This window comes from Macrobrachium nipponense, chromosome 1 (genome assembly GCF_015104395.2).
Source record: "Macrobrachium nipponense isolate FS-2020 chromosome 1, ASM1510439v2, whole genome shotgun sequence".
Classification (NCBI taxonomy): Eukaryota; Metazoa; Arthropoda; class Malacostraca; order Decapoda; family Palaemonidae; genus Macrobrachium; species Macrobrachium nipponense.
The window spans coordinates 73155709-73178208 of NC_087200.1; the positions used below are offsets into that span (position 1 = coordinate 73155709).

At 35.8% G+C, this 22500-nt stretch overlaps 1 protein-coding gene across 6 annotated transcripts in view; it reads right to left on the minus strand.

Annotated features, from left to right (window-relative positions):
• The window catches only part of LOC135219384 (trafficking kinesin-binding protein 1-like), a 398078-nt gene that overhangs the window by 293093 nt on the left and 82485 nt on the right, over positions 1-22500 (minus strand). For 3 of the 6 annotated variants that reach the window (XM_064256113.1, XM_064256114.1, XM_064256115.1), the window contains exons 2-3: positions 11126-11266; positions 5785-6874 (exon numbers count right to left, since the gene is read on the minus strand). In XM_064256113.1, the coding sequence (XP_064112183.1) occupies positions 5785-6874; positions 11126-11161 (1126 nt within the window). In that variant the 5' untranslated portion in view covers positions 11162-11266. Of the gene's footprint in view, positions 1-5784; positions 6875-11125; positions 11267-11595; positions 11764-22500 lie in introns of those variants that run through there. The other 3 variants (XM_064256111.1, XM_064256112.1, XM_064256110.1) reach the window with 2 other exon arrangements.

Consider the following 22500-nt stretch of genomic DNA (forward strand, 5'->3'; position numbering starts at 1 on the left):
AAAATAAATAAATAAAAAAAAAAGCTGGGGGTTGGGTTTAGCAACCTCACCGCTAAAAGCTTGCTGTCAGACCGAAAAATTATTCCTTTTGGTCCCGCCCCCTCCAAAGGGGAAAAGTGTGGATTATGAACAAATATCTGTATTCTTAAGAGTAATATATAATACTTAATAACACGTCGCCGGGCTTTCATTTCTAAATAAATTATTTGTTTCGCAAATATATAAATTTGTCTCTACTACTCTGTATTTTGTTTATTATGCATTTTATAATTTATGCATATAATAATAAAAATATATACATCAACAGCGATACTAATTATATGTATACATCCAAATTACACTTTACGAGGGTTGCTTTGAAAGTTCTGATATACGAAGACACAGGTTCGTATTTCATGCCTTTAGGAACTAGGGGGACAAATTGGCTTACGGGCTTTGTCACCTCTTCCAGAAGGTCACGGTCCTGCATCTTTCCCAGACTCTTCGAATTACTGTTGTAGTTGTTGGTTAAGCCAGTTTCCAGGAAGGATGACGAATATGCCACTTCAAATAAGCGTTACAAACATCAACAAAAGTTTTAACGTCAGATTTTCCCTTATATGTGAGGGTGATTGTGTGTGTGTGTGTGTGTGTGTGTGTGTGTGTGTGTGTGTGGAAGAGGGGTTTGGAATGGGGTGGAGTTGGGGGTTGGAGGAATTTTGTGGGTTGGGGTTAGGGACGGAGAGGGTGGGGGGTGGCCCGGGGAGGAAGTGTAATCTAATAAAGTCTACAAAATAGTGAGACGTCCCAGTTTCGATTCCCTTGCGAATCTGAACATTCAAGGCTCGCTGGGTTAAATTCCTATTTACTGCTGTTCACGTTATGAAGTGAATGATGTACCAGGTCGTAAGTTGAAAGTGCTTGGTAACTACGCAGCTGAGGAATAGCAAAGGACTAGGTATTTTATTACATAGTACATCTACTGTAACAGCTTAATAAAATCTTTACATTCACGCAATTATCAGTATTTCCCAAATATCGCTAGTAAGTTCATTTCGGGCACTGAAAACCCAACCCTTATTCAGTTTGACGTATTATTACTTTTCCAAATCGGCCTTCAGTCTTCCATAAAAATAAAACGTTCTCTTGATAAATAAATTTAGAAATACTCAATATGGTTAATTAAATATACTCATAGAAAAAACATATGGCTATACACGAGCACATACTTTTGATAGACTAATACCTAGCCTACTCTTCGGATAAGTACAATATAGACAGATTCCTCCAACCACTATTTACTTCACTTTCTAAATTTGGCTAAATTTGTTCAATGCAATGTCTTCCGTTTTCTCTCGTGAAAAATCCCCGTACTTTCCAAAACATTTCCGGGATGCAACTTATCCTAATGTAACTGGGGAGACGACGAATCATATAGAAAATGGAACTATAAAATGAGAGTCGTAGAAAATGTGAGCTTTTAGGCCCAACTACGGAAATCATCAATTTGCTGAAGTATTTGGTCGTATGCTATAAGACACATCCCATCGTAATAAAGTCTTCATTACCTAATCATAATAATAAGGCAGTTTTTGGTGGTCGTGTTGCGTAACCTCCGACCTCAAAAACTAAGTAATTACATTTTATTCTGCAACTAGGTAAATGCTTTCTCATCCTTTTCCCCAAAACTTTGTTTGGGCAAACGTATTTTTAAAAGCTAGTTTGATTTATGAAGTTGCTATCCCAAGTAAATAAAACATTTAACTGCATTTAATGCATTAAGCTTAAATTGGCTATAATTCATTCGAAATATTATAATCAAAGATACATGTTAAATTATGAAAATACTACAAAAGTATTTTCATAATTGAATCATTTATGTCTTTTGGAATATTTCTGAGAGGTGTGGCCCAATTACATTGGAAATTCTTCGTTTTTTTATGTTTTCGACGACAAGGAACCATAAAAAATTAATACATTCAAGTTAGTCAGCAAACAGAGCAAATTGCATTCCAACAGCAGAACTGGTTGATGGAGAAGTAGTAGTGGTCAGCATGAACTTTTTAGATACCTACGGCAAGCTCTACAGAGCCCTTATCAACTGACATTGACATAAATGGGAAGAGGATAAAAGAGGTGAAACCTTACGCAACTTGCAAGAAAAAAAAATGTGCACAGGGAACTCTTCCCAGTGAAGCCCCTCTACGCCAGAGCACAGAGATGAAGCCTTGTCTGTACAAGTTCACAAACATTTCCAGGCAACACTTGAAAAGCAATACATCCAGTTATAAGAGACACAACCATCCTAACCTCATCTACAACTTTCCATCATATCTACATCCATATTCCAACACTCACTGAACTAACAGCTTTGAAGGTGAGATACTCCTCCATCACTCAAAAAGATATACCCTTTATTGCTTCTTTCTGAAACACTTCTCTCTCAGTGACGAATTTGTCTGTGAAAATGTCAACCTTACTATATGTATGAATACTCTCATACCCACATACATGCATAAAGATAGACAGATAGAGATGGACAGAGGTATGTGTACTAGCGTAAGCGTTCTAAGATGCCAACTGGGAAACCTTACTTCACCTTATTTTTAGGTTAAAGCATCCACAATCGTTACACTGTAAACGGAAAAGAATTCTAGAAGATGCTTGTCTTGAAGAAGCTTCTCAAGAAGACGGAAAGTTGCTTATGGAAAATGAAGATTCACCATCAGAATAAATGTCACTACCTCTGATATCAATCTTCAGATATTTCCACTTTTTGTAAACTTGTTCCCATTTAATGGCGTTGTTACGTTTCCCAAATAAAAGTCTTAAATCAAGTAATGCTTTTAAAAATAACATATGGATATTTTCATAACTGTCTTAGCCCTTAATCATGTGGTCAGTATATACAAAGGCTACAGACCATGGAACTCTGCACACCATACAATTTTTTCCAAAACAATAGCACACTAAGTTCTCCTGTTCTAAGCAGTTCAAACCTGGAAATCCGGTATTATCTCATTATTCAAGGATATTCGTAACTCTCATAATACTGGGACATAATCAATCTGCAGTGGCATAAGAATATTAATGCTAGTAGAGAGCAGGCCAGGCAAGCCGAGATGGATTAGGCATCATGATCGAATGTAAAATGGCGATGGATGTGATAAAGCTGAGGCGAAATAGTGAGAAAAAGAAAAACGATTATAGTAGAGAAGGTAAGCATGTTTTCTAAATTAATCGATGCAAACATAACAAAGAGAAGAAAACAAGCTTTGTTAAATGTTAAGGCAATGTGACAGACGTGTGACAGTTAGCAGGTGAACTAAATGAAGGGAAGCTGACTAGCCATGTTGAGGCACCACACTTGGTTGGTACTGAGAATGCGATGGGAGAGTGGAACTTGGAAAAGGGAACTCATCAGGATGAAGCACTAGTGGAATTCAGCTAGTTCCAAGGATTCCAGATAATGAATGCAACATTTATGAAGCCCATTGAAAAGTTGATGCAGCGTCAGAGGCACAGCTAAGACACATATTTGGTTTTCCAACTATGACAAGAGTAAATAAAATGATTTCATTGTCGCATATACATAAAACACAACAGGTTTTGTCTATATTGAGGGAAAACATAATGAAAAGAGAGAGTATATGGGATTTGATTTCATAAAATTTAGGCAGTCAAGCCAAGCCCCGGGGCACTTTCGGCCATCCAGAATTTACAAGAGTAAAAAGAGGGAGCTGGAGTAGTTGAATAGTGAGATAAAGTGATCCAGAAAATACCGTAGTAGAAATACAGTGATCTAAAGGGGCATCTGGGAGAAAACCCCACAGTTGCACTTCGAAGGCCAAAAAGTGGGTGCAGATAGGGCGGAGGGGATAGTGCAAAAACCCTTTAGCCTTTAGTACTGCTTTCAATACATCATAAGGCTACACTGCCTTTACACTACACCTCTGCAAAGGAGAGTCTATGGAACAAAAACTGAAAGAATAGAATAACAAAATTGTATAAAAGAAAAGTATCAGTAAATAAGGAATCTAAAATTGGAAGGTAGAAAGTTCTGAAAGAATGCATCCCAAAGGTGGCACAAGTAGTGAGCAGCGAGGAGTCTGCAATAGGGGAAGGGATATCTATATATCTGAGGGGAGAGATAAATACCAGTTGTGGAATGGTGTGCATGGGTCAGCTAAACGTAAGAATAGCATTTACACTGAAAGGACAGGTATGAAAGAAAAGTATAGCAATTTATACAGAAGAAAATAAAAGAGACCAAGACCCAATTAAAATGAGTAAGGAGGGAGACTTGGAAGAGAGAGAATCAGAATCTCAGTGCAGCAGAGGGAAGTCAGAAATTGAGTGGGCTGAAAAGGCAGCAGTTGTGAAGCTAAAATAAGAAACCATCACTGAAAAGTACAGAATACTAAAGATTAAAGATGAAGTGGATACTGAGGAAGTTAACAGAGCTCTATGGAAAATGAAAGGTGGCAAAGTCCAAGCCAAGATCATTAGAAATAACAAATGCTCTGCTAAATACTACTGGAGAACCAGTAGATGAAAACAAGATAAAAAGGTGGAGCAAGCAAAAGTGGAAAAAGAGTACCTCAAGAATATGCCAAGGAAAAGAGGACGCACAACATTGGGAAAAGCCAAAGAACAAGGCTGATGAAGTAGGCTATGAAAGTACAGGAAAAGAGGCTTGAAAAAAAGTTGCCAAAATTGCTAAAAATGTCAATTATCTGTTCTGGGCAATGCCAGAAAAAATTAAGTTGATGCCATATGCTAGTAGTTGTGAGGATGGAGAGGGCATTGATAGAATACAGCAAAAACAAATTAGATTGGCATTATAAAAGCAGATATGGTGGAAAGACTCGTAGAACCTATGTCACTATATCTGACGGTTATATCATAAATATATGTTATAAAAGTTGGCAAAGGGTCCTTTTCTGGTATTTTTCAGGGATACCAAGCTGCCACTGTTCCAAAAAACTGCTCTTTCCACTCTTACCTGAGGAATCTAGGAACCCACATTAAAAAAAAAGGGGGGGGCCTACTTAGGAGCTTCTTAAACAAGCAAAGGTTCAAAAAGTACCGATATACTTTTGTCATCAGAATCTGAAATGATTGAGATCAGATATCTGCAACAGAGCACTGAGGAATGGAGAGAGGATTCTCAATCTGTTTAAGCAAAACAATGCTACTGGTTAAAAGAAAGAGAGCAATGGAGAAAAACCCAAATGGGAAAATGATCTAGTGGATGGTGTGAGAGGTTTAGGGGGTTAAGTAAAATGTATAGAACATAATGAATGGTTTTTGAAATCTATTGAATATAAATGTATTCAATAGATTTCAATGTCTGAAAGCTACGACAGGGAAAGCAAAACATACTGAGAAAAGAAGTGGATCCAGAAGTAGCAGGACAAAGTCGAGGGTGAAGGCTAAGAACATCATAGGAAAGGGACTAATGAGGACCGGACCAAATGGGAATACAAACAAATGTGTATCAGACCACAGAGAATTGGAAGAATTTAATTCAGTAAGCAAGAAGCTTTGCATAAAACATCAACAAAAATTAGGATTCTACCTAATACCATAACTCTGAGCTATCAAAACCCATATAACATTTTATCAAAAAGATCTGAATCAGGACTATGAGCAAATTAAAGTACATTGGGGTCTGAAGAATGGCTTCATTATTTATTGCAGATAAAAAAAAACCTCTAAAGTACACTACATCCAAAACCACTTCCTACAATAAAAATAAAATAAAATACATAAGAATAAAAATAGTCCAGTAGCTCAACTCACCTGTGATGGTGCCTGCGTTTTTATATTTTTTCGGCATAGGTGCTTTGACATGCTCCAATCTGGCTCTGGAAGAGCCACTTGATCGATAATTACTAGAAGTAACTGGTTCACTCTTTGGATCAAAGTCGTCGTCGTCTTCCAGTAATCCTTCCAGACGGTACAGACCAGCTTCAAAGCTTCCAACACCTGAGATTGAGGCACTTCGAGATCTGGCTCTGTTCAAGCAGCTACGAATGCGAAGCTTAATGTCAGAGTTGGAGTCTACGTAACTAGTTGAGGTCTTCAAAGGACTCTGGGGTGATGAAGGACTAACGGTTTTGCTCTGAGAGGAGGGGGAGGACTGGGTAGTGGAGGTATTGACACCACCACATTTAGGGACGGGGTAAAGGTCAGGGTCTTGCAAGAGCTCTCGGTCAAGGTCATCAATAACTGAATCTTCTTCATCAGAGGGGAGGTAAAAGAAGGGTCGGTGAAGGGTTTCTTTGTTGGAGGGCTCCAGCTTCTCGTCTACTGGTCGATCTTTCTTGGTAGAGGGTCCCCCACTGTTAACAACACCTTCTTCCGTAGCTCCTGACAGCGATTTATCCTTCACTATCTTTCTTCCATTACTAGACTGTTCGTTGCTACTTGAGCCTTTTGTCGAATCCTTTGCTATCTTCTCATTCCCCTTCACTTTTGAGTGGGAGGCACTTCTCTTGAAAAAGTTAAGCAGGTTGGAAGTGTCGCCACCAGCTGCAGCAGTAGCAGTTGTAACCCTCGTAGGAGAGATGTCAGTCTCCTTAAATTCTATGTCACCCTCGTCAGCGCCTACCTTGGAGTGGGCGTGGGAAGGGACATGGGTGTGCGAGAGGGGTGAGCCACCAGAGACGTTACAGAAGGCAACCTCTCTATCACCAGTTCTTTCTTTGTTCTTGTCAGATTCGTAATAGATGAAATTGGTCCTGGGAGGAGGTGCAGAGTCGTCTTCCTCACTCGAGTCCCTCTCTTCCTTGTCGTTAGGATTCTTCTGCGTCACCAGGAGACGGCGAAGTGTGAGGGCTGCTGAGGTATATGCAGAGCTTATTCCCCAGGGCCCCCAGTTCTCATCAGCCTAGAAAGAGAGAAAAAAATGACGCTAAGTTCATGTTCATTACACTACATATTGGAGGGGTAGAAATAAATCTAGAATTAAGAAAAGATAGGTAAGGAGAATAGAATTACATTAGATAGAGTAAGAATGGTAATAATGTCGTAAACCACTGCGTAAAATTAACAAAAATAGAAAATTTATTAAAATCTCAGCAAATCATGCATCAACATTTTAAAAGTCAGTGTAACAGAATATAAAACATAATTTTATCACGGATACAAAAAAAGTTATTTATGGACACTGTCAAGGTTTACAAAAGATTTCGTAAATAGTATTTTGTAATATAAAAATATTAAGATTAAAAAGAAGTACCGTTTCGGAACAATGAAACTCACTTTAATAATCATTCTGCCTAATTTTTGCAAGAACATGAAAAATGAACACGAAGAAACGGTTTGTAGGTTATGTACTAAAACACTATACATTTTTTGGCATTGAAAAGATAACACCCTAAATTGCACTTTTTAAATTTCAGTAACAAACAAAAAAATATGACCAAGTACTCATTCGTGTTTTTGGTTTTATGAAATTTAGGCTGTTGTGCCAAGCACTGGGACACTTAAGGCTATTCAAGGCTTAAGACAGTGAAAGGAGGGAGTTGGAGTAGTTTATCTAAAAACAAGGCGTGATCCAACCTCCAGCTTACTCGAGACGCATGCAGATTTCCGCCTCACATAAAAGTTGTAAACATTATATTCTTAACTTAATTAAAAAGTGCTAAAATCTATGGTCACACAGATCCTTGTTTCACCAACGAAAATTAAAATAAATATTAAAATAAATATGTTATATTTTATTAGCAATAATTTTTCTGTACTGTTTAGCACACATTTTTTTTTTTTTACATTTTCATTCTAATAAATAAATCATAAACGTCCTATCCTAAAATTCCTGTATCTTTAACTGAACGCGAAACACCTTTTTCAGACCTTTTTAGGCTTTCCTATCCGCCCAAAGTAGTTTGTAAAGTACTAAAGGTGGAACTGGAAGAAACCTATAGGTGCACTCAAAAGTCATAATTCGAAGCTAAATAGAAAGGTTAGAGAGAGGAAACGAGAATGGAGGTCCAGTAAAAGGCTAAAAAATGGATGCTGCTAGGGGCCGGAGGGGCACTGCAAACACCCTTTGGTAAAGCCTACGACGCACCAATTGAGGTGCACTGTCGGCACTAACCCCTTACAGCAGTGGTTTCCAACCTTTCCTAATTCTCGCCCCCCTTCATTGAATGTCACATTCTCTGCGCCCCCTCACCCCCCTTCCTTATATACTGTAATTTACTGGCATAGTCAGCACCATGTCAGTAATTCACAATATTATATACATATATAAATATACTTTTAAGGCATAGTTTTTTCTTATACGATTTTCGTTAGAAGCAATTGCTTTAGTGGCATCAATAAGTTTCTTGCAGGTATCTTCATACCGACGAAGTTTTTTCCGATTCTCGTTCGTCAATTTCTGGTGAAAAATACGCAGATTTCCTTCTTCCATTTATTGAATTTTGTCGCGACAGCTGTTTCGCCTAATGGCATTATCAAGCGACTACTGACTTACAATCTTGTTGTTGTTTGAGATTAAGCCAGCCTTGTGCTGGCACGGGCTCTTGCTCCTAGAGCAGCCCGTAACACTTACACTCTGGGCTTTCGGCATATTTATTTCATCGTGTGGGAAGTATGACCTTGAGGTATGAGTACTGGTTAGTCTAGGGATTAACAGCTTAACCATTAAGGGTGTTGTTTTGGATACAAAGAACATAAGGACATATGCACTGTGACAATAAAAGTGAAAGTTTAAAGAGTGATTAATTAAATATTCAAAATATAATGTAACATATCAAATTTTAAACATACTTAAAACCAACATGTAACATATTAAATTTTAAACATACATTTAAGGAAACACTAGCACATGGCATTATATTTTGAATATCTATTTAACCACTGTTTAAATTTTCACTTTTATTGTCACAGTACATATGTCCTTATGTTCTTTGTATCCAAAATAACACCTTCAATGGTTAAGCTGTTAATCCCTAGACTAACCAGTACCCATACTTCAAGGTCATACTTCCCACACGATGAAATAAATAGGCCGAAAGTCCAGATTGTAAGTCAGTAGTCGCTTGATAATGCCATAAGGCGAAACAGCTGTCGCGACAAAATTCAATAAATGGAAGAAGGAAGTCTGCGTATTTGTCACCAGAAATTAAAGAACGAGAATCGGAAAAAACTTCGTCGGTATGAAGATACCTTCAAGAAACTTATTGATGCCACTAAAGCAATGGCTTTTTAACGAACATATATATATATATATAATATTAAATATATAATTTAGATATTAATATATAAATATATATATCATATATAATAAATAATAATAAATATTATTAAAATTATATTAATTATATTATATATATAAATATATATATATAGATATATTATATATATATATATATATATATATATATATATAATAAATATAGATATATATATATATATAGATATAGATAAATATATATATATTATATATATATATACTATTATATATATATATTATATATATATATATATTATATATATTATATAATATATATATATTAATATATACAATATATATTTACATCTGAAATATTTTCTCAGTATTTTGAAATTCTGAATTCCATCATAATTAATAGTTCCCAGATATAATTATCCCCTTCATCAAGCATTTGCGCTTCCCCTGGCAGCCCTTCGAGGCCAACCCCCAAAGGAGGGCGCGCCCCACAGATTGGAAACGACTGCCCTACAGGTGCATGTGGTGATATCTATTTATGATCATTATAATTTAGTCTACATTAGTCAACATGTCACTCCGGTGTCGAATTTGTCAATTTAGGCACAAAAGAATTTAGCCGAAATTCAAAAGAATTATGAGTGGCGAATGAGTGCGTCAAGGACAAAAGTTTGTAGCGTCAAGGATATGTCTGTAAAAAGGAAAAAAAAAAAAACTGTAATTGTCATAACTTGCTCGAATGATTCAGAACATGTTTTATTATCATTTTATCATTTTTGTAACTACTTGCAATATCCTGTAACGCTTGCGTTGGCATAAAGAATAAAAGCGTACAAACTTTTTAATAGACATTTGAATCAGAAAATTAAATTTTATTAAAAAAAGAACCAATTTTCTTGAAAGTTCCAATGGAGACATTCGTTTCGTAAGAATTAGTGTCCCGCCACAACCTTTCGGAATTAAAGACTAGTTCACTATATAAAAAAATCAGCACACGCTGCAATAATTATATCTGTTCCAGCCCCCTTTTATCTGTACACCTGAACACGTTGCACAAATTCTTAGCGTACCTTAAGTAGGTATTCCTTGCGTGTTTTTATTAGGCCCTTTGAGTAATTATAAAGACCTTTTCTTTTCTTTTTTATTTTTATTTTTATTATTTTTATCTATTTTTTTTTTACATGGCACAGGCATGCATTGTGACTGATCGCCATAGCATTACTTGCAGAAACTATTCGTTCTTCGGAGTTCATAAATATGCAAGCACTCCAGAATAAACGTTCACTAACATCAGAATTCACCAAAGACACGTTTACATGAATTGTTTACTTATTTTCATGGCAAAGAAATAAAAAACAAATATTACCGAGTAACCAAGAGAATTGCACTCCATCCACACAACAAGAAATGTATTTAAAGGAAAATCTATTATGTGTGATTTTTAAAGATTCCTATGCAACAATTATAAAAATGGGGCATTGTATTTAATATTCAGTCTTAAGCTAGGCATGAAATAGATGACAATAATGATAAAGATAAAATAGATGACAATAATGATTCAGATAAAATATAATCATAAGATAAACACTTAAAGCCTGCATGAACTTGAACGTTAAAAATATTGCGGTCTGATATTATAAAGGCAAAGGCGTTGAAGCTTATCAAACCAGTTGCAATTGCAAATTTAATACAATAAAAACATAATAAAAATTAGAAAATTAGTTTAGAAAGCATCAAATACACGTGACACCATTTATGTATGTGCGTATGTATGTATGTTGTTATGACATCAGTTTTAAAAGCCACAAATCAAATTTATGTATGTATGTATGTATGTATGTATGTATGTATGTATGTATGTATGTATGTATGTATGTCCTTTATTTAGACAAACATAGTTTAACACAATATAAGCACAAACAAACAACATATTTTTTTTACCTGGTAATTGGCTTGCCGCAAACACGTTTTACACATGATTACAGATTTGACTTTTTTCTCGTCGTCTTTTTTAATAAACTTTCCTTTTGCCTGATTTCTGAAAATATTCTTCTGTAAAAGTCGAAATTTGTTCGCTACGCTCTGAAAAGATGGTATTATAATTATTTGTCACTCATTATCACTTGCCACCAAAACACTGAGCTTTCCTTTCACTCAACACCTTTCGATGCAACAAAGTTGCAATGTCACCTTTCTTGTATCCCTATCAGCGGTTGATGATTAAGTCAACGACTATCAAATAAAAACAAAGGAGAATGAAATTCACATCTATGATTGTAAAAAAAATCACGCACAAAAGTCTATAAGAATGTATGAACTATCCGCATAGATCACAAAAAGGCCACCATAACAAAACCCTTCTTAGCACAAAAAAAAAAAAAGTTATAGAAAAATAACTGCTGATGCACTACATAATAATCACCGAGGGGGGTTTCCGTCAACCCTTCGTGTATAGTCGGTAATGACATAGTTTCATTTAGATTTAGGAAGGAGGAATTCCCTTCAAGAAGAATAATGACAGACTGAACTGGAGGTTCTCTCCGAACTCTCAACTCTCCAGCCATGTTCTTATCTAATCATTTCTTAAACCAGTAATCTGTCCTTCTCAGCAATGTAAAAGATAAGCGGATTCAATGCATAAATAGTGATAAGTTTACGAGTACGACAACGGTGCAATGATGGCGATTAAATCCCGTAGAATTTAAACACTGGACTGTCATCTACCTACACCCCAGCCCACCCAACCCCCTAACATTCTCTCTCTCTCTCTCTCTCTCTCTCTTCTCTCTCTCTCTCTCTCTCTCTCACACACACACAGAACAGGAAAATGATTAATTTTACATGTTTCTTCGACAAAATAAAAGCTTATCTATGCTAGGCAACATCTACGTGACCATCTACGTACTTCTGAAGCTTTATCTCCATACTCAGTAGGAGACAATGGGACAGCATGCATGTGTTACTAATAATATCTTACGATAAACCGCACGTATACTAATAGATTACACACACACATTATATATATATATATATATATATATATATATATATATATATATATATATATATATATATATATATATATAAAGCATTAAAAGTCACATGCGACTTCATGACAGAACTATCATGTACATCAACCCGCGTACACATGCACACATGGGACCCATACATTATTATATATATATATATATATATATATATATATTATATATATAGTATATATATATATATATATATAAGCGAATACCACGGGAAATGAAAGTCAGGAATCCAAGCGCTTTCGTCTTTATTCAGACATCGTCAAGGAGCTACTGAAGTACAATCGGAGAGGAAGGCCTCAGGTACAAACAAGATCAGGAATACCAGATGGTTAATTATCAAAAGGGTAAAAATTAAAAGGGATAATCCAGGATTATCGGATATCACACGGTCACAAACTTAAACAGATTCTGACCCTAACCGAAATTACAAAGTATCTTTATAGTCCAAAACATGTAAAAACTGAATATATAATTTTGTGCTTATATTTATCTACAACTTTTTTCATTATGAAAGCATCAAGTTTTAAAATAAACCAAGACTTAAATTTAGAACATTTCTATTATTTGACTTGATAAAACAAGATTCAATGATATTCCTTTTAACTATTTATGATATTGCATTGAAACTTAAATACCCAAGGACTTTTGTAGATGTGGCATGGAAAAGAGCTAGAAAAACATTTTATTCAACTAATGACAAACTTGAATTTAGTAAGCATAACATTCTAAAATTACCTTATGATGAAAGGTTTTTAGATATTCCTAGAATTTTAAAGCTTTTTAACATAAATGTTGTTTTCAGTAATATTAATGTCAAGAGTTTAGTAATCAAAAATTCTCCTAAAGATCTTCCAGGCTGCATATATGAAATTCCTTGCAAAAAGTGTGATAAAATCTATTACGGACAGACTGGCAAATCTCTTTCACAGCGTCTTAAGCAACATCAATATTCTGTGAGAACTGGGCAAATATCGAATGCATTATTTGTACATATGAGAGATTTAGACCATCCTATTAACTGGAGTCAAGCAAGAGCCTTAGTCCCATGTAATGACACAGTTAAAAGGAATATCATTGAATCTTGTTTTATTAAGTCAAATAATAGAAATGTTCTAAATTTAAGTCTTGGTTTATTTAAACTTGATGCTTTCATAATGAAAAAGTTGTAGATAAATATTTGCAGCAAAATTAATATTCTTCAGTTTTACATGTTTTGGACTATAAAGATACTTTGTAATTTCGGTTAGGGTCAGAATCTGTTTAAGTTTGTGACCGTGTGATATCCGATAATCCTGGATTATCCCTTTTAATTTTTACCCTTTTGATAATTAACCATCTGGTATTCCTGATCTTGTTTGTACCTGAGGCCTTCCTCTCCGATTGTACTTCAGTAGCTCCTTGACGATGTCTGAATAGACGAAAGCGCTTGGATTCCTGACTTTCATTTCCCGTGGTATTCGCTTATTTATGAAGTCACGTGCATCTACTGTGATTTTTTAAGTAAGCATATCTATATATATATTATATATATATATATATATATATATATATATACATTATATATATATATATAAAAACACAGGAGGAGAGAGAGAGAGAGAGAGAGAGAGAGAGAGAGAGAGAGAGAGAGAGAGAGCTTTTTCCAAAACAAAGGCGTCGAGATCACAAACAATCTCTTTTCAAGTCTTTCTGAGGCCCAATCAGAAATTCTTCCGGATATTTCTGTATCAAAAACATTTGACGGGTGGGAGCGAAATGAAATCAGAAAAAGAAAAAGAAAATAAACTTGTTTGATAGACATTGATAAGGATTTTTGACAGCACCCCGTGGATCAATGTCTGGGCATCAGATTTGGCATTTTCCCAACGGTCGTTTCATAGTTGTAATAGCACAATGTACCCTTTTCTGGAAAAGTGATGCAATAATTCTAAAGTCCTTTTCTTATATAAGTAAATCATTTTTTGGGTAAGACTGCATAACTTCATCAATTGTGAGACTAGGTCTTAATAGTCATAATTCTAAAGCCCTTTTCTTATGTAAATCCTTTTTGGGTAAGACTACAAAACTTCATCAATTGTGAGACTAAGTCTTAAATGGCCATTATTCTAAAGCCCCTTTCTTAATAGGTTAATCCTTTTCTGGGTAAGAATCTACACAACTTCATCGACTGTAAGACTAGGTCTTAAAAATTCCCAAATATCCTAAATTATCCTTAAATTATGATATCATTATTATCCTAATGGGCATAAGAATAATAATGCCTCATTTCAGGCATTGTCCAAATTACTAAACAGGACGAGAGCAAGGCTATTCAAACTCAATAGAAGAATTAAAGATTAAAGAAGGAAAATACATCATCTGAACAATACATTAGCCACTGGAAAGAACAACTGATAACTGAAGATGATTTTCTCGCGACAAAGAAATTGTATTCACTACTAAAACATATTCACTTTACTAAAGATAGTCGCTTTTCCAGTTAGAATATGAATTCTTGAGAGAAAACTTAAAGGATGTATTGGTCAGCAAGATAATCGTCTTTTAAATTAATTCCTGACATATTCAGTCAAAAGGTAACGTTCCTGATCATGATGCTCTCAGAGCAAGAGGGTAAACAATGAAGTAGTCCAAGTAAAATTAGCAAATAAATAAATAAATAAATAAATAAATAAATAAATAAATAAGTGATGCCATGCCTTGCCTTCGGGGAATAAACTTTTTTATAAATCCTCACCTCAGGTCAAGAGTTGATATTCAGATAAGCAAGACCAGAGAAGTTTGTATTATGCCCAAAAAATTAGAACATCTACAAGACGGTACACAAATGCATTACGCTCAGTAATTCATATGTTGCAATATGAGAACTGTATAAATGGAGAAAATTTAGAATAAAAAAAATGGGGGTGTCTGAATATTTTGCTGCTGTCCATCGGAACATTTCTTGCAAATCTTAATCGCTTTCATTACTCACCTACAATACATTTTAAATAAGGGAGGATGAGTGAATAAAGGTAATAGGCGGCGTTCATGAATTGATGAAAAGAAAAATTTAAGTAGAATATCGTAAAAGTTTCGGTTTCCATCGATTCCCGTAAGGTTAAGTTTAAAGTCCAGTTACCTTTAGGGTAATACGATATCATTACGAGATCTAGGATCCTGTCACAGCATCTTCTTGAAGAACGAAAACAAAATTAATATATTAATAATATTTACTAAAATAAAATAAAATAAAATAAACTGCAATCAAGTCTTCCCGCTGTTTTCTCAGGTGACATTCCTATCATTAACAATGAAATAATAATGTTAAGTATCCTCAGACACGTAGGAAAACTTTCCTTGTCATAATTCGTTTATGATTATTCTGTCTTCATTCTTGAGTTTGCTATGCATCAACCAAAGAAAATAAACTAATAATTTCTGTATCGATTCCTCCTCCGAAACTACTAACATCTAGTTACTACAGACACTCCATTCATCTTTTTATACTCTCAAGACCACTGTAATATGTCAGTGGGTCGTGCGATTACTTGCAGCGCATCGAAGGATCTCCGTGTCCTTTTATCATTTAAAACATTCACTTGTTCTGCCAAATTAGGGGGAAATTAGAGTACATTCGCATAAAGTGTTCGGTGTGATTTTGCTAATACATTTCAGCACAACAGTGAGATAAGACGAGGGTGTTCAGAAAACATTTACAACAATTTTATCCTGAATTTTAGTACAAAAATGCTAAATATAACTGAGAAGGATCTTTCCTACCAAATGACCCCAAGGGGGTTTCAAACCGGTAAGTATCCACCTTTGAGGCGTGTTCAGTACAAGCCCGTTGGGGATTGCCGTAAAAACATAAAAGACTTGTAAATATCATAAAAATCATGACCCACAAGAAATATTAGTCCTAGATAACGACCCACGAAAACCATTGGGGGTCACCATCTAGGAAAGGTCAACTTGGTTTAAAGAACTATGGAGAAAAGAAATGACTGACAGATAACGGACACTATTACGCCGATACCAGTGGAAAATGGCGTAGCCAGTAACACGAAACATAGCACAAAACCTAAGCATTCCTCATTCATTTACATCATCATCAATTAACAATCGTCCTACGTGTCTCATGACAAGCTTTTCCTTCCAGTGAAAACAGTTTTCTCCCTCGAGCGTCTCAAGGGTAGTAACAGCCTCGATAGTCACGTGATCAAACATTGCAAGTGGCACCGCACAAGGTAAATCTCCAACGGACCTTCCACCATCCCCACTGTGGGAGCTCCCCCAACCCCACCATCCCTCTGCCCAACACAACCCAGCAAAGTTTACTTTCACTGACAGCGCCAAATACGGGTCCTTGGCGACGAGAGATGAAGAATTGCACGTAGCCACGGATTTCCTTCATTTCATAAATCTTACTACAAATTTAGCGCAATTCATGAAGATTTTTTGAGTTATGAAAATTAATCCTCATCAGCAGGTTAATTTTTTTTATTATTGACATTTAGCAATAAATTAAAAATAAATCGAGAACTACTTCCTAAAAAGTTTTGCTTTCGGAGACATTTTTTTTCTAAGTAGTGTAGTTTATTTTTCTAGACTTTTTTTTTTTTTTTTTTTGTGGGGGGGGGGGGGTGCAATTTATAAGAGCCATAAAGATCTATTAAGAGATCTCTGGTACGTGAGCGAATGAAGGTCCTTTCATACACGAGAACAAAGAAATTTCACAACATAAGGATTTCTCCTACACCAATTGATTAACTGACTGCAAGTTGTCTGGCACCAGACGTTACTATTACCAGGGTTGGGTCAAAGACATTTTGTTAGTTGAACACAACTAAGCCAGTATAAGAGGAACCTAATCGTTCACAATGAACGAAAATTCGAAATAGAGCAAAGACAGTACTCAAATTATAGGAGGAAGAAATCTTGCAGGCTGTACATAATTATTTTTGAAAGAAAATAACTGAACAAATATATAGAAATGTTACCCATTTAAGAACCATCGCTACTCTTGCATCTATTCCACGTGAAACCCTTTGAAAGGACCTCGCACACAAAGCTGATTAATGCAAAAAAAAAAAAGAAAAAAAAATTGAAAGAATTGGCAAACAGAGCAAGAAATTGAAAACGTAAAATATCATAAAACAAAACTAAAAAACTGCATCAATATTATTGGAATCATGTGCTAGTGAATTTAAAAATTTACACTAATATACTAATAACAAGTAAAAACACGTGTAAAAAAAAGAAAATACGTTCATATTTGCACGAGAACGGACAACTGAGACTAATTTTAGAGATAAGTTCCAAAGGTAGTGAGAACCCGAGGCATTAAAAGTGAGGGTAGCCTACTGATAAACCCCAGACAACCTTGATTACGTAACCGATAAACACATGACTTTGCAAATACAGGAAGATGAAAAAATAACAGCACTGAAAGTTATTTTACTGAAAGTTATTTTACGAGACCTGGTATAACGTGAACTTAAGACTTCAAACAAGAGGCTAATAATGCAAAGGCTATCAAGTCTCTTCCCTGTGTAACGGGGTTCCGCCTACTACGTGGCTTGCGTGTCATAGAGTAAGGCCAGGAGTACACGAGACACTCTTTAGCGCCACAGAGTGGCGTCGGTGTGTGGCGGGGATGTGGCTTCTCATAGGTTTCTATTCTTTATAAGCTATGCCGAACGCACGAGCGTCTGTGGCAAGCGACTGTGGCGAGCTGCCCATGATCCCCGCCACAGCTTATAAACAATGGAAACCTATGGGAAGCCACATCCCCGCCACGCACCGATACCACAGTGGCTCATATATACTCCTGGCCTAAATCACAGTTTTTCAAGCTGGGGACGTCAGTAATTTCCCAGGAAGGGGAGAGACTCTCTCTTTTATTTTCCTTTAAATCTGAGAGGGAGTTTTACTCAGAGATACAAGGGGAGAGTGGAGGGACGGACCAACTCTCAGAGAGGGCGTGGTAAAAAGGTTAAAGAGCCACTGGTGTAGACGGTACCAGAGGTTCTTTGCAACGCGCCTCTGGTTCGATGGTGTACTAATTTTTTTTATTTTGTTCCCACTACAGTACAAATGCTTTAAATCTGCTTTGTTTCTCTTTATAATCCTTCTACTAAGAAGAAAGCCTTCGGGCAAGTGAAATCTGGATATGGAGCCCTGTGGCCTTATTTAATATTAATGGTAACATCAACGGTGATATTGCTTCTCGGAACTATGACGGTATAGTCATCACAATGCTTCAAATATTTAACAGAAAATTTCATACTTAATAATTCCTCAACTGGTTTTGCTATCATTTACGACTACCTGACTATGCTTTATCATTTTTAATATACCCGAAAACTCTCCTTTCACAGAGATCAGCATTTTGATAAATAATAGAAACAACGTGTAAGCTCTTTATTTTCTGTCTTCAACATATCAATTTGGTAAACTGAATGATCAACTTAGTAAAGGAAATAGATCGCATGAGGAAAAGAGCAATCGAGATGAATCTTCAAGACCTCACAAATTAACACGAAGTTTAAGCTGGACCGAATCTAGCACAGATTTGGTTTCCCAGTTGGGATGGGAAAAGACTAACCTAATTCTAAATAAAAGCTTTTATGGCAAACTGATATGTTAACCCGGCTTAGGAAATCCATCTAATGAGGAACAGAGCAAGGGATCTAAATTCTTCAGGCTGCTTTTCTAGGAAGACTGAGCTACAAGAAATCGGGTTTACCCGGCCGCATATTCCCCAACTGTAACGGAGTACTAGACCTTCGCTGAAAAAACGAGACGCCATATCAAAAACTAACTATAGAATTTCCTTGAAAATAACCTCATTATGTTTCCCACACCCAAATTACATTCAACGTACACTTTTGAACTTGCTTGACCTAACCCAACCTAACTAAGGGCATGGCAATAAAAACCGGGGCTTGCGCAGTACCAGTATACATCTCGGGAATTTGCTCCCCGACACAGAGAGAGAGAGAGAGAGAGAGAGAGAGAGAGAGATGGCGTACAGTTTACGAAAAAGACGAAATAACACCCACTTTCTTATTACAATGAACGCTTTTCATTGAATCTGTTGGCATCGCAGAGCAGCCTACAACAAATATTTTCAAATTCAGAACAAAGCACTGTCATTGCACGAGCAACAAGTCACCGTAAGTTTTATGTTTGATCTGTCACCTGGCTTGTAACTCACACAAGCCGTTATGGGTGATTGCATGGTATCCTCTGTCTTTACTTTAAAACTATTTCATAGAAATCCACCCACCTTCAGCTTCAGACAAAGTATGAGTCTACTCTAAGAACAAAATCAAACGAATCGCGGTACTCTGATTTTGGGGCAAAATATTCCTAGACAAAATCCATACTGACTGCAAGGCTGCCACTTTAAAATCATTCCGAAATTCACATTAAGCACTTCCACTCTCTTTGATCATTCAAAAAAGCCTCTCATCTACCCTCTAACATTCAACAAACCTCAAAATATTCCTCAGACAAGAGCGCTTTCTCTTTGGGTAGCATCTCTCTCTACACTTCCATCCTTTCTGGTAAGATTGTTTATAAGTCTTTTTCTTAGCAATAGCTACGCTCTCATACTTGTACTTTCCAAAGAAGTAGCTCAGATTCTCCCTTGTATATCATTATTTTATGCCCTATTCTATAATTTTCTTCTTGATTACCCCATTCATTCCTTTGCATCTTGTATATAATATTCTGTCCTGCAATTGCACTTCAAATAATTTTTTTCCACGAACCCTATGGCAGCAAAAAATTCCCTACTAATTCAGTTGACACCCTGGAATATTACATGCTCCACATGAACACTAAAGCTACATATCTTTAATGATTGCCCAATTTTTACCAATCCGCTCAATGCAAACATGCTAGTCTTCTTTTTCAATTTTGTTTTTATCTAACTAACTTGTCTTAATTTCATCTATAGTTACACAGCAATACTCTGAATGCATTCTTCCTCTCCTACTAACCTACAAACTATTCTCAATTTCGTTTCAGTCTGGTAATGATCAGTTATACTTCCAACAACTCCTTTATAGCATATTACAAAGAATATCCGTACAGAAACAATGATAACCATATCAAAATCATACGTAGAAGCAGCTTTTTCAACATCAGAGAGAGAGAGAGAGAGAGAGAGGAGAGAGAGAGAGAGAGAGAGAGAGAGAGAGAGATCCAGACGAAGTTTATTCTGAGGATGCTGACAAGGAGAGATTTCCAGAGGGAAAATTGTTACTCTGCAGTTTTAGGAATCCCACCCGAGCGTTCCTACTCTCCCCTTCTAAGTCTTCCTTTCCAAACTTGTAGTGAGAGGATAAATGTATTCGTAGATTCACCCTTTCTATCAGTTTAAATACATATAAGAATGCCTAGGTTCAAATTATGGAAACTTTTAGCATCCCCACGAATTATTATGTTCAATTTTCCTCTCAATGCTGACCTTAACAGCTTTCTCGTTTCCTTATTTAACCTCCTTGTACCCCTTGTTGTCTCCTCAGCTGGTGAGTTTTCAGGGACTTACGCAAATACACTTACGCTGGTTGTTTTTTTCTTTTTTCTTTTGGTGCCTTCCGTAATGAACGTATTTGAATTATTGAAGAAAACTTACCATTATACACACACACATATATGTATGGTTTAATATGTAATATAATATATATAGATAATATTATATATATATTTATATATATATTATATTATTATATATATTTATATATATATAAATATATCTATATAACATATATATAATATTATTATACTATTAATATAAACTATATATATATTATATATATATTATTATATATATATATATATATATATATATTATATATATATATTTATTATATAATAATATATATAATATATATATATGATATATATATATATATATATATATATATATGTACATTATTTATATACTTAATTTTTTATAATATATTAGCTATTATTTTATATAGTGTGCGTGTGTGTATGTGGAGGGGGGTGGGGGGCGGCGGGGTGGGGTGGGGTTGGATGTGTGTACCCATGTGTGAATTAGGTTATTCTTTTTATCAGTCTACGCAGGTTCCAAACCTTTCACATTTCTCAGGCTTTTTTTCCATGGCAAACCGTGTAACCGCTCTTTCCTTTTTATAGTATTCTGAACTATTAATGTTTTCCTTATTAAGTAACCCGAAATCAAAGAAAACATTGAAGAGCGACTGCGGCTTTGTTCTTGCAATGACACCATCACGTTAGTCATCGACATATAATGCTACAAAAACCGGAAATGAGATTCATGGTACTATTTCCGTTATTACAAAGATATGGCTGGCATTGAGGGAAAAGAAAGTAAGGAGCTTATGGAAAAGTTAAAATGGAGTGCAAAACAACAACCATTTCACAGCGATCAGCATTTCGATAAATAATAGAAAAGACGCGTAAGCCATTCATTTTCTGATGTAACGCTGAGTAAAACTCTGAGTCTGCAACACACAGGATTTTGTTGAAGAGAGAAGGACGAACACAGACGACGCCTGCTTCTTTTATAAGGAGAAAACACACACATACACCCACACACACACACAGAGAGAGAGAGAGAGAGAGAGAGAGAGAGAGAGAGAGAGAGAGAGAGAGAGAGGCAATAGCCCTTTCTCTTTGGGTAATGTCACATCCGCCTCTCAAACAGAGACTGATTGACGATTTCAGTTATTTGAGTAATGAACAAGAACTTCATATTTCTCATAAGCAGGCTTTGGATTTCTCTTCCTGCCTTTGTTTTTCCGGACTCTTATCCCTCTTCCATGGTTGAGCCCCATCCTTCTTCCTTCCTCCCCCACCCCCTCTTTTTGTGAGGGGGGCTGGGCTATGAAAGGGCACCAAGATGCTCTCCATTAGCCTTTGCACTTAAAAAAGAGATACCCTGAAAATCTATGAAAAATGTACAATTCGTGGAAGAAATAAACCACGAAAATTCATTTATACGGGAAACTTTCATAGTTGCCAAGAGACCAAGCGCTGAATAAAAATATTATCATTTTCATATTTTTAGACTTATTTTTTATCTACTCAGGACCAGTGAAGGGAAAGCTTTACAGCAATAAGTAACGAATACTTTATAATTAAGAGCGAGATCTAAATGTATGTATGAAGAAGCTGCTCAGACGAAAAATCGCATTTATCATCTGAAGACCAAACTCAAGCTTCTTTTACGTAAACTCAAATAAGGCTATGGCATGACTCCTCCTTGGCATAGTGCTTTCTGTTTCCAGGCTCGGA